Raw genomic sequence first — 13,211 nt, forward strand, 5'->3', positions numbered from 1 at the left:
AGCTCTCCCATTGGCGCATCTTGATGTTGCAACAGGCCTCTATGGAACGTTTACAGTTTTCATCTTTGGACACAGTTTTGGGATGAGCCTTTAGCATTTGTTGGGAACCCTTTTGGCATACGTTGACATCCAGAGCTCGAAGTCATTTGTTGAGTGTTTGATTTTTCCTTTAGGTAGATTACACTGGAATAGAATATGCTTCTTGCTTTCTGTGTCTCTTGTTGTTTTGGGAGTGGGGTGGGGATGGGGGGTGGGAGCTCAGGTATATAGTAAAGTTTGGGAGAGTATTGGTATTCATGTATTATGTTGTATATTATGTAACCTTGAGTGTTCTGTGTATGAACACTCGAGGCATTGATCAGAAGCACACATCTTCGCCCGGAATAGATAGGAGGGAGACCTGTAGAGACGTAGCAAAAATGTATAATTCATTTCAATTGGTATCGCACGAGGTGTCAGAAGGGCCGTTCTAGGAATTATCTACTGCTTTTTAAGCAGTTGACGCTGCCGGACCTCTGCTTTGGCAAGGCACAGTCCCTGCTCATTCCCCAGGGGTATCATGCCTTTTTTTTAAAAAAATAGAAATGTCCTTGTGAGGCATTTAACGTGGCAATTAATGTGCATTCACGATGTGCAGTCGGCTCACGTGAAGCTATTAAGACAGCTTAGTAAATAGTCCCCTAAGAGTGGTCCAAAAAAAGACCTGATTCGGAAACCTATTTAACATAAGAACATAAGAGTCGCCTCTGCTGGGTCAGACCAGTGGTCCATCGTGCCCAGCAGTCCGCTCACGTGGTGGCCCCCGGGTCAAAGACCAGCGCTCTAAATGAGTCCAGCCTCACCTGCGTACCTGTTATAGCAGTTTGCATAAGGTAAACAAACCAACCAAAACTGGACTTAAAAAAAACAAAGCATAATTAATTTCAGAACACAATGTGGTGTGGAGTGCTTCCCCCCCATTCCAAAACAACAAGAATGTGTTCTTAACCCTTGTTAAGGAACTGGTAGGGGGGGGGTTGCATATGTTTTTCAGGTAAATATTTACACTTTCTCCTCACATTCCCAATTAACTCCAGGGTAGCCTTCATTATCCAAACACAGGCGCTCACACTCATAAATGTGAAACTGACTGCCCTTTTTCCATACTGCGAAATGAATTTCGCTTTTTTTTTTTTTTTTTTATTCCTTGCAGCAAGCAGAAAATAACAGCAGGCTGCATGCCCTAATCTCTCTTCTCTGAAGAGTCTGAAATTTATTCTGGAGGAATAGCTCCACCAGGTTCTCCTACCTCCCCCCCCTCCGATCTTGCAATAACACAGCTGGATGGTGCCTTGAGCCTCCCTTGGAGTGGAGGCTCATCCTTCATTCGCCCAGAACTGCCCTAAACGGGGCCTGTGGGATTTGGTCCGTTTTAGTGGATCTAGTTCGCCTCATCTGGTTACTAATTGGTTTCTTGTTTTAGAAATCGAAATGTCATTTTCAGATAATGACAAAACCCAGTGCAGCCAGTCCATTGAGGTAATCTGCGGGTCGGGGGAGGGGGGGATTTAAATGGAAATAGCTCTCCACAATGCGAGCCTGGAACTTCAGCTTCTCCTTTGCAAATGAAATGGGGGCTGGCTAACCCTTTAGATCCATGACAGATACATCCCTTCTAATGCTACTTATGTAAATATGATAAACCAGACCTTGGTAAGAGAGAGAGAGAGACTAATTTTTTCTGCTAAAGTTAATGTGGCATATCTTGGAAACCTTTCAGACTAGATTATGGTATGATTTGTTTTCGGCCACTTTAGCTGGGAAAATCCCCCACTCTCTTTTTTTGGGGGGCCTAAAAGCGATTAGGTTTTTCCTTATTCTTTCTTACCCACAAAGCCAGTGATTTCCACTCCAAATCGTCTTTCCTTTGAGCTCTCTCCCAAAGGAGAGAAAGCACTTCAGATCTCGTAGTCATGGCATTCCTGCAAAAAAAAAAAAAAAAGTGGATTTGTTTCTTGTTTTAAATAGTCCTAGGGAAAGGATTTTGCTGAATTTCTCTCAGTAGGCTAAAATACAAATAAAAAAAAATATTTATTTCTAGATAATAGATATACGTACGCGCACATCATCACTGCAAACAAATATTGTACACGAGTATTGCAAAACAGGTATAGCATAACATAACATCATACTTATAGACCGTGTTACCATAAAGTTCTACGCGGTTTACAAAAGATTATAAACATTAAACATAATCGTATACTAATTTTTTTCCCCGTTTATGTTTATATTGGAATTTTTCCTCGTTTTAACGGAATGAGGGTTTTTGTTTTTTTTCAGAGTGCTGCGATATTTTTGATCCATAAAGCCAATATTTGTTTTTAAGTGTGATAACCTTAAGTGCGATAAGCAAGACAGGTGAGAAAGTTTAATGATAAACCAGTAGGCCAACAATGGTTATCCTGAGGTTTTTTTTCTCTCCGTAAAACCGAGAGGAAAAGGCAGTGCCCCCCACCCCCCCTAGGAAAAAGTAGCTCACAAAAGCCATACGTAGTTTAAACTGTTAATATAGTATGGCTATTTATTAACTCTGAATGTTGTTGCTTTATTTTCTCGTCCTGGAACCATAATACTTAAATCGGTGAACACTGATTAATGAACAACTTATCGCCCCATTCAATAAGGGCTCGGGTCAGATCGAAATATTTAATTGGAGGGGGGTCTTTTATTTCATGAGACTGAATTTGATCCATAAATGCTTTCTCTCATTTGGGTTCGGCTCACGTTTAAGTTCTGTTGTAAAAAAAAAAAAAAAAATAGCAGGGGGTGCTGAAAAGTTCTCAGCCCAGCCAACGCACATCCTAAATTCTGAGCGTTAGTTTGCCGTTGTAGCTGAAAAGAGTGTGATCTTATTTCGTTAAGTGCCAATTTGAAGAAACGAAATTCCCAGTTTTGTGGACATAGTTTCAGATCATTGACTGAGCCACGTCCGCGTCATTCTCCTCGGTTGGGCTGAGAACTTTTCAGCACCCCTCTGGTAGTGTGAAGAGTTTCAGTGTCTGGTACCATTGTGATGTCATTCCAATAAGAGCCAACCTCATCAGTGATGTCACAATGGCTTGATTGCCCTTTGTTTGGTCACTGTTATTACATAGGAAGGGGTGCTGAAAAGTTCTCAGCCCAGCCAACGGAACATCCTACATTCTGAGCGTTATTTTGCCACTGTACCTAAAAAGAGTGTTATCTTATTTCGTTAAGTGCCAGTTTGTAGAAACGAAATTCTATGTTTTGTTGATATTGTTTCAGATCATTAATTGAACCATATTCACTTAATTCTCTTGACTGGGCTGAGAACTTTTCAGCATCCCCTCTTAAAACCAGGAAAATGGTCATTACTTAATGCCTCAGTCCAATCAACGTCCTGATTCCAAGAATATTTAGATTCAGTTTTGGTGGAGTTTTTCGGAAAGATTAGATTCCATCTTGATTTACCCTGCAGCCTAAGAGAAAGAAATATCTTAACTGTATCCCAGTTTTTCCTTGTACGCTTTCCATACTAATGGTTACTAAATTATGTCTTGGTTTGTGTGTGTGCGTTCTAAAAAAAAAACCCCAAAATTTCCCTTCTTCCCAATTTGCCGGAAAATAAATCCGCCGGTTCGTCTCCCCTCCCTCCCGTTCCTCAACTAATATAACGAAAAAACTGAAAAAGTGTCGAGGGCTCGTTTCAAATGCACTACAAAGCTGCCCGCCCACTTCTAAGCGCCCAAGAGTTGGGTGAGGGGGAATCTGATCTCTCCCCTCCCCCCAGTCTGAGGTCCAAGATTGAGTTATAAACAGCATCCACTTCGGATCCACTGAATGCAATTCATTTGTACCCGGTTTCGCAGTTTGTTGATCTCGGAGGCGCTGTAGCGTGCCCACAAGTCTATGAAGGATTTCTATTATTCAGCTACATTTTTCATATAATATTAGTGTCTTAAACTTTTAACTAAAATTATATCTAGTACATATTAGCTATGGGGCCCCCTTATATTCTGCATAATACAATTATCACCATCGGACTGGTTTTGTAAAATAGCCCCTAGGTCCTAATTCAAGGTGATAAGACACTTTGTGGTTCGATAGGGATTAGAGAATGAGCCGTTCCCAGGGAGGATCCGGAGACCGTGGGAGAAAGAGAAGGGACAGATGATAGATGTCATCAGATCTGACAGAGGTTTCTCGATGACCGATTTGCAAAAATGGTGCTTTCATGTAGGGGGAAAGTCTAGGGCAGGGCTGCCCAAGTCCGGTCCTCGAGATCTACTGGCAGGCCAGGTTTTCAGGATATCTACAATGAATATGCATGAGAGAGATTTGCCTGCATTGCCTTCTTGGTATGCAAATCTCTCTCATGCATATTCACTGTGGATATCCTGAAAACCTGTCCTGCCAGTAGATCTCGAGGACCGGACTTGGGCAGCCCTGGTCTAGGGAATGAACAGTGCTGCAGACCAATGAGGCTGTGCGCATGGATACAGACCCTCGCTTATGTCTCTCGGCTTATCTTACCGGTTCCTGGAGCACCGGCAGTTTTTTATTTTACATTTTATCAATGCAAAATGTTGTGTGAGGCGTGTTCAACAGAAGGTACTAGTGAAGTTTATGACGGTTTCCACTGTAAAGATAGAAATGACAATTTTTTTCTTTCATTATTCTAAGTCTTGCTTAATGATGTAGCATAAAAGGGAGAAAGAAAATCCAATGTAGTCTGCAGTAACCAACAGCAAGCAGAAAACAACGAACAGACTGCAGATAATGTACAAAATGCAGGCGTTTATTAATAAATGCAGTAACATATACAACCATATAGCCAACCAAGGGACCCGACACGGTCCGTGTTTCGGATAACACGCCTTCCTCAGGGGCCCATGGTGGTTAAGGTATAAAGCAAACTGCATAAAAGATAACAAACACACGCCAATCACGATCAAATGGGGTCAAGCAAGTCTTGCACAATGGCGGTTTCCACTGTAAAGATAGAAATGACAATTTTTTCTTTTGTTATTCTAAGTCTTGCTTCATGATGTAAGCATGAGAGCATTTGACGACCAAGTTGAAAAGATAGTACTAGGCAAGTTCTCAGCCCAACCAACCAACTTCTTAAATTCTGAGCCTTATGTAGCTGAAAAGAATGTTATTTCATTAAGTATTAATTTTCAGAAACAAAATTCGACTTTTTTAAAAAAAATACATTTTTTACTAAGCTTTAACGCGTGGAATAGCGCACGCTAGATCTTAACACCAGCATTGAGCTGGCGTTAGTTCTAGCCACGTAGAGCGCGGTAATTTCCTGCGAGCGCTAAAAACGCTAGCCCATTGTTTCAGATCATTAATTGACATATCCACGTCATTCTCTTCTTGGTTGGGCTGAGAATTTTTCAGCACTTCCTCCTAATATATATATATAAAACACCCCTCCAGAATAAGTTATTCTAAGGGGTTTATTCACCACACCCACTTTTTATTCTCTGGTCCGGAGAGAACAACTGTTAATGAAATTAAACAAATGAAAATCAAATCTTACTGGAGTGAAAATAGTCCTGAATGTTCTACTGCTAAGGACCTGCAACCTAATCTGATTTTTTTCAGGCTATAATTTAATCTTTGGAGATTTACATTGGCTGTAAAGTGTTGAGTAAAGAGCGAAAGTGATCTTTTTTTCATATCATTATATTTATTTAGAGCAACTGGTTCTGGAAAGTAAAGACTGCCCTTTTATTCTCATAAGGTTCAAGAAAATACATTTCTTTTTATTTTCACTCACACAACCCCCCACCCCCCCAAAAAAAAACCCCCACGACAAAACGAGAATTGTGAACTAATCAAAAATCTTGAAAAAAAATGATTTCTCTTTCCACCAATGGCTTCAATGATCCACTGTTCATAATTAAAAGAATAGGACGAAATGGAATTCAGCGAGAAAAGGCACAGGGCTCCTTTTACTAAGGTGCGCTGGCGTTTTTAGCGTACGCACAAAATTACCGCACGGTACGCTTCTAGAATAACGCCAGCTCAATGCTGGCGTTAAGGTCTAGCGTGCGCTAACCCGCGCGTTGAGGCCCTAACGCACCTTAGTAAAAGGAGCCCACAATCAGAGAAAGGTAAAATCATTTGAAAAAAAAAAAAAAGAGACATATTTTCCTGTTCTGAAATGTAAAGTTTTGGATGAGAGTACAGACTTGTGCTAGAAATGATTCTAGATGTCCCATTTATTTTGTTATGGCTGTTATGGCATTCAGGGCTTATATTGCTTTCATTTAAAAAAAAAAAAAAATCTCCAGTGACCTTAAGCACATCCAATTGCACTCTGGTTGCCACTTAACTTTTAAGAACTTTTAAAGACTTCACACAATGATTAAATCAGCGACTTATTTATAAGCAGGTTTATTTGAAGTTTGCAGTAATATAGCTCCACGTATGAGGCCCCTCTAATAATAAATTTTGCATGAGTGTGGATTTGCTGCTCACGTTCTTTATCTAACATTTGAGGCCTTTATAAATTAGGATACCGTGAGGCCTTTTTGGAAATGTTGCGTAGGGATGTTATATGTCGTTTACACCCCAGAGGCAGTATGTTCTTTTCTTAATTTTAGAGGAAAGGAATAACTCTTATTATCTTATTTTTCTGTTCTGTTCTGATTTCTTGTTTTCGTTGCCTTTTTAACTAAACAGGGCTCGGAGAGGCCTGGGGTCATTCTAGCAGAACCAGCACGTTGGATAATGTCGGTCGGGAATTAGGATCTCACCTTTTACAGGTACTATGTTGGGAGCAAGAGTGACTTGGCATTAATGATTAAAAGAAATGTGCCCCATTTTGAACTTTTTAACTCTCTCACCTGTCTAATTTTTAACTCCTCCTGTGTTAACAAAAATTCTCAGGGACTACAAAATCCCAAGCCCTTCTCCAGTCTAAATTCTAACTTGTGTGGTAACCCTCTTCCCCCCCCTCCCTTCAAACCAAACAAATACCCTGTTTCCCTGAAAATAAGACCTATCCTGAAAATAAGCCCTAGTTAAGATTGCCCCTGAAGCGCCCCCAAATGTCCCTGACTCCATCCCTGCCCAATTCACCAAAAAAATTGGAGTCGTCATTTCAGCAACCCCCACCTTGGTGAGACCTGACATACCTCCGCTGCCAGGCCTCCAAAAGCAGTGGCGGTGGCAGTGCTCTGAATGGGCTCCTTCGCAGCCTTCCCCGCCGGGGCCTACCCCTTGCCGTGTCACTGATGACATCATCAGTAATGCGGCAGAGGGAAGGATACGAAGCAGCCCGTTTAGAGCGCTGCTGCCGCTGCTTTTGGAGGCCTCGGAGCGGAGGTATGTCAGTCTCACGGTAGGAGGGTCGGTGGGGTTCTGCTGCACAGGGGGATGGGAGGGAGGGATAGAGAGATGCTGCACAAGGGGATGGGTGAGAGGGGAGGAAAGATGCAGCACATGGGGGGGAGAGAAAGGAAAGAGTAAGAATTGGGGTGGAGGAGAGAAAGGGAGAGATGATTGTTGTACATGAAAAAAAATAAGACATCCTCCGAAAATAAGCCCTTATGTGTTTTTTGACCCCAAATTAATATGACACTGTCTTATTTTCAGGGAAACATGGTGAAAACCAAACACGCACACATAAAACCAAAAACTCAATCATTTAAAAGAGCTAAGAAATGACCAATGCATATATTGATTTCTGTGCGATTATTAACAAGGCCACATATACATCCCTTTAGCATAACATAAAACTTTATTTATAGCCTGCGGAGCCTTACCATTCACAGTGGCTTACAAAATGGTCAAGCTGTATGAAAAACTGTATATAAATTTGACATCATTACGTACAGCATTACATCAATATGCAGTCACCGAGCATTGCTTTGGCCATTGTGCCTTTCTGTGCTCTGCTCACCCAGCCTCCAATCTGGGACCGTCTCTGAGCGACAGAGAAAAAAAAAAAAGGAGAGAAAGGGAAAGAATGAGAGAGCGTTGGGCAAGAAAGAGGGCATGGAAGGGAAGAGTGCCCAGAAGAGAGACAAGTTTGGTGCGGACAGAATCAGAGATGGCTGAGGGCTAGTGAAAAACCCACAGAGCTATTCGGGGAGGGGAGAGGGGGGGCAGATGAAAAACTGGACACAATAGTCGGACCACAAGCCCTTTAAACCCTGGCTGCTCATCTGCCTCTTTAAACAGATGCGAGACAGAGGCGGCTAAGCAGTGATTACAGCAGGCTGAGAACCAGGAAAGCCAAGGTTCAGACTCTACTGCTTTGCCTTGTAGCCTTCAGCAAATCATACGCCTTGGGTACCCACCCATTCTAAGCTTTTGGGGACGAAGGAATATCTTCTGTGCCCTGTACTGAGATACCAATGAAAAGGTGTAAATTTAGTAAAATGAAAAATACACATGATGGCTAATGAATGATTATAATATATCATAGTAATAGTTATCTTAAGCCAGGGGTGTCCGACCTTTTGGCTTCCCTGGGCCGCATTGGCTGAAAAAAATGTTTCTGGGGCTGCGCAAACGCTGCAGCAAGACAGAGGAGGGAGCCGGCAAGATGGTAAACACCCTGGGGCACCAGAGGAAAATACTGCATCGCCCTCGACCAGGGCCGCACAAAATACTTCACTGGGCCGGAGGTTGGACACCCCTGTCTTAAGCCGATCCGATTCTGTGCATTTACCTTTAACCGTGTAATGTACAGTATATTTGTTATTACGTGTTAAAAAAAAAAATAGCCCCTATCTTGCAAAGTAACTTCAGGGCCAAAAATGTCTGCTTTCAAATGTGCTGCCCGCCATCTATGAGATGTATCTGCTCGCCTTTGTCTCTCACGAAACAAACAGCTGATCCCAGTGTATATTTTTGCCCATCGCTTAAGCTTTATTTTACATAAACATTCCGGGCGTTAGGCTCGGCCCAGCAGTTGTTTGCAGAGATGAGCTCTAAGGAAACCATAATCTCTGCCTGGAGGTGTTTAACAAAGAACAGGGGTCCCCCAAGATAGCACCTTCTACCTTTTAGGCTGTTTGGTTCCTCGACTATCCGATAAGAATATATGTGTGTGTGTGTGTGGTGGGGGGGGGGGGATATGACCACCCATGAGCTTGCAAATGCACACCTCGTTTGCATTGCAGTTATCAGCAGCTAATTCCCAGGTGCCTTCTTTTGTCCCCATTCAGACCTTAGACGGATTCATCTTCGTGGTGGCCCCAGATGGGAAAATCATGTACATTTCCGAGACAGCGTCCGTGCATCTGGGTCTGTCACAGGTATGTGTGCCTCTAGCTTATCTGCATGCCTACTGGGCAGGTGTGAACGTAGAAACGGGATAACAGGTCCTATCCATATTTGCAGATTAAGTTTACCCAGACCCTACTGATAGAGGAGCAAACAAGTTAAGCGCGGAGAAGACGATTGATAGCCACTAGTCAGGTTGATTCTGCTATAGCGAGAGTAGACCTTGTGTAGGAATGATCTAACAGAGCCCAGAGCAATCACAGCAGAGAGATAATGAGGCAGAGCGGTCCTTTCGATTTTCAGTTTCACGTCGGAGCCCCGTGTAAACGCAGGTAAAGCTGAAATCCTCCTCTGTAACAGGTAGAACTGACCGGAAATAGCATTTATGAATACATCCACCCCGCAGATCATGATGAGATGACTGCAGTGCTGACAGCCCATCAGCCCTACCACTCACATTTTGTTCAGGGTAAGGTGCATGCTCCCTGTCTTATGGTTTCTCCTTAGTCTCTTGCATCTGTAGGTTGCTCCATGCAATTCATTTCCCTATTAATCCACCCTCCCTTCTCTTTCCTCCCCCCCCTTTGGATACTGATTTGCTTTGCCAGAGTACGAGATCGAGCGCTCTTTTTTCTTGCGGATGAAGTGTGTGCTGGCCAAGAGGAATGCGGGTCTGACCTGTGGAGGATATAAGGTGGGTCTCAGGCCACAGCGATGGTGGAACCCTGTACAGGGGAATCTCATTTGTGAGAGTGATGGCCAATCAGCTGAATGCGGTGACTTCTAAACAGTAGGGGGGGGGGGGGGTGAGGGCCTGTGGAGGGGATAGTTGCATTGTATTTCAGGGGTGATGGGTACGATCTGAGCTATTTTTGCATATTTTTATATAATGAAATGGTGTGGTAACCGTGTTAGTCCACTTTTTTTAAGGTAATATATAGAAATAAAAATCCAGTCCAATAAAAAAGGTATCACCTTTATTCCTTTGGTTTATTTCTATACATTACCTTTTTTAATATATATAGAAAGAAGCAGATCATGGGAAGGATACTGGGGAAATACACAATCTTTCACTTGAAGGAGCTTAGACAGACCAGAGGGGATAAACATAGAGGATCTCTAATTAGAAAATGAAGAATGTAAATTAAAGAGCTAAGGCTGGTACTGGACAGACTTGCACGGTCTGTGTCCCCTATGTGGTGATTTGGAGTAGGATTCTCATGGAGATGATGCGGTATATAAACTTAAGGTTTAGATTAGATTAGATTAGATTGGGCTGGGGAGGGCATTGATGGGAATGCCACTAACTTGGAACATGAGGATGTTACTGGCCAGACTTTATGGTAGATACCCTGCACACAGGATGGTTGGATAGGCTGGAGTGAGCTTGGATGACATCTTCAGTATTTGGAACCTAGGACAATACCAGGTGGACTTTACAGTCTACGACCCAGAAATATCAAAGAAGAGATGTTAAATTAATCATGTACTTTTAATGGGTGTAACTAATGGGCAGACTGGATGGACCGTTCAGGTCTTTATCTGCTGTCATTTACTATGTTACCTGGAAAATACCCAAAGAGTAGCAACATTCTAGAGCCAAGATTGTGATGCCATAATCCTCATTCCACCAATGCCTAAGAGCCAACTTCATCAGTGATGTCACAATGGCTTGATTAGATGGCAACTTCAGCAGTTGGAACATAGGACAGTACCAGGTGGACTTTACAGTCTACGACCCAGAAATATCAAAGAAGAGACCAGTTAATTTAATCATGTATTTGTAATGGGTATAACGAACGGGCAGACTGGATGGACCGTTCAGGTCTTTATCTGCTGTCATTTACTATGTTACCTGGAAAATACCCAAAGAGTAGCAACATTCTAGAGCCAAGATTGTGATGCCATAATCCTTATTCCACCAGTGCCTAAGAGCCAACTTCATCAGTGATGTCACAATGGCTTGATTAGATGGCAACTTCAGCAGTTGGAACATAGGACAGTACCAGGTGGACTTTACAGTCTACGACCCAGAAATATCAAAGAAGAGACCAGTTAATTTAATCATGTATTTGTAATGGGTATAACGAACGGGCAGACTGGATGGACCGTTCAGGTCTTTATCTGCTGTCATTTACTATGTTACCTGGCAAATACACAAAGAGTAGCAACATTCCAGAGCTTAGCTTGTGATGTCATAATCCTCATTCTACCAATGCCTAAGAGCCAGCCTCATCAGTGATGTCACAATGGCTTGATTAGATGGCAACTTCAACAGTTGGAACCTAGGACAATTCCAGGTGGACTTTGCAGTCTACGACCCAGAAATATCAAAGAAGAGACCAGTTAATTTAATCATGTATTTGTAATGGGTATAACGAACGGGCAGACTGGATGGACCGTTCAGGTCTTTATATGCCATCATTTACTCTGTTACTATGTCTTGGCTCTAAGGTCCTCATGTGCCCCGTTCCCCTCTGTATGCAAGCCCTTCCTGGCTCTCCTGCCATAGCTGTGTTTCCTTCTCTTGGGCAGGTTATTCACTGTAGTGGCTACCTGAAGATCCGCCAGTATAGCCTGGACATGTCCCCCTTCGATGGCTGTTATCAGAACGTGGGCTTGGTGGCTGTGGGCCACTCGCTGCCCCCCAGTGCAGTCACCGAGATCAAACTGCATAGCAACATGTTTATGTTTCGTGCCAGTCTTGACATGAAGCTCATATTTTTAGATTCCAGGTGGGTTCATCCTAGAAATGGCCACAGCGATATAATAAAATTATACTATTTTAAAAAAAAATAATGACGCAGTGGTAACGATTGCAATAACTAATTTGTGTTTAATTATGTATGTTTACCATATGGAAACCTCCGAGATTCCAGGCGGTATATAAAGTCTTAAATAAATACATTTACACATGCGACCATTCTAATGCTATTTTATAAATTAATTGCAATAATTAAACATGCAAATGGTAATGCAAAACTATAAGGTAGCATGTGATCCTTTAATGCGCAATGATAATTTATGCATGCATTACTAACAAATATTCATAATGAAATTTTAAATTAATACCGTGTTTCCACGAAAATAAGACACTGTCTTATATTAATTTGGGGCCCAAAAAAGGCACTAGGTCTTATTTTCGGGGATGTCTTATTTTTGTCATGTAATGATCATCTCTCCCTTCCTCTCCTCCACCCCAATTCTTCCTATTTCCTTTCTCTCCTCTACATGTGCAGCATCTTTCCTCCCCTCTCACCCATCTCCTTGTGCAGTATCTCCCTCCCTCCCATCCCCCTGTGCAGCAGAACCCTTGCAGCTTCTATCCTTCCCTTCCTTCCACCCCCCCGTGTAGCATCTTTCTATCCTTCCACCGCCTGCCGCTGCTGCACCCCCACCCCCTCCCCCGCTGACCCATCTCTCTCTCCCATCCAAACTCCGAGACAGGAATACCTTATAACAGTGTCGGCAGCAATCTACACAGGCCTTCTATCTCCCGGGCGTTCCTCTACCACGTTGCTGATGACATCATCAGTGATGCAGCAGAGAAATGCCCAGGAGATAGAAGTCAGTGAAGCAGCCTGTGTAGATTGCTGCCGATGCTGTTATAAGGCATTCCTGTCTCAGGGTTCGGATGGGAGGGAGAGATGGGTCAGCGGGCGGGCGGGGGGAAGCGCTGCTGCTGCTGGCGACTAGGGCTTATTTTCGGGTGTAGGGAGAATTAGAAGTCCTTGAGCATGCGCAGATGCATGCTCAAGGCTGGCAGAAGCAGGAAGATCCTCTAGCGGCACCGGCACGTCCTGTGAGCCGCGTGCTGGTGCCAGACGGGGGAATAAGTTTAAGTTGTTCGGGCAGGGGGTGCTGGTTCACGGGGGTGGGGGTGTTCGCACGGAGGGGGGTCTTTGCGAGTGTGGGGGGGGGGGAGCAGCGCCGCTGGCCTCGGGGGGTGGGTAAGTGGGAAT

General features: G+C 43.3%; 1 protein-coding gene across 2 annotated transcripts in view; it reads left to right on the forward strand.

Annotated features, from left to right (window-relative positions):
* Positions 1–13,211, forward strand: part of SIM1 (SIM bHLH transcription factor 1) — a 154,683-nt gene that overhangs the window by 59,879 nt on the left and 81,593 nt on the right. For both annotated transcript variants that reach the window (XM_033938365.1, XM_033938366.1), the window contains 5 exons: positions 6,697–6,779; positions 9,192–9,281; positions 9,610–9,718; positions 9,858–9,943; positions 11,785–11,984. In XM_033938365.1, coding sequence (XP_033794256.1) covers positions 6,697–6,779; positions 9,192–9,281; positions 9,610–9,718; positions 9,858–9,943; positions 11,785–11,984 — 568 coding nt within the window. The remainder of the gene's footprint in view (positions 1–6,696; positions 6,780–9,191; positions 9,282–9,609; positions 9,719–9,857; positions 9,944–11,784; positions 11,985–13,211) is intronic.

Source organism: Geotrypetes seraphini, chromosome 3 (assembly GCF_902459505.1).
Source record: "Geotrypetes seraphini chromosome 3, aGeoSer1.1, whole genome shotgun sequence".
NCBI lineage: Eukaryota > Metazoa > Chordata > Amphibia > Gymnophiona > Dermophiidae > Geotrypetes > Geotrypetes seraphini.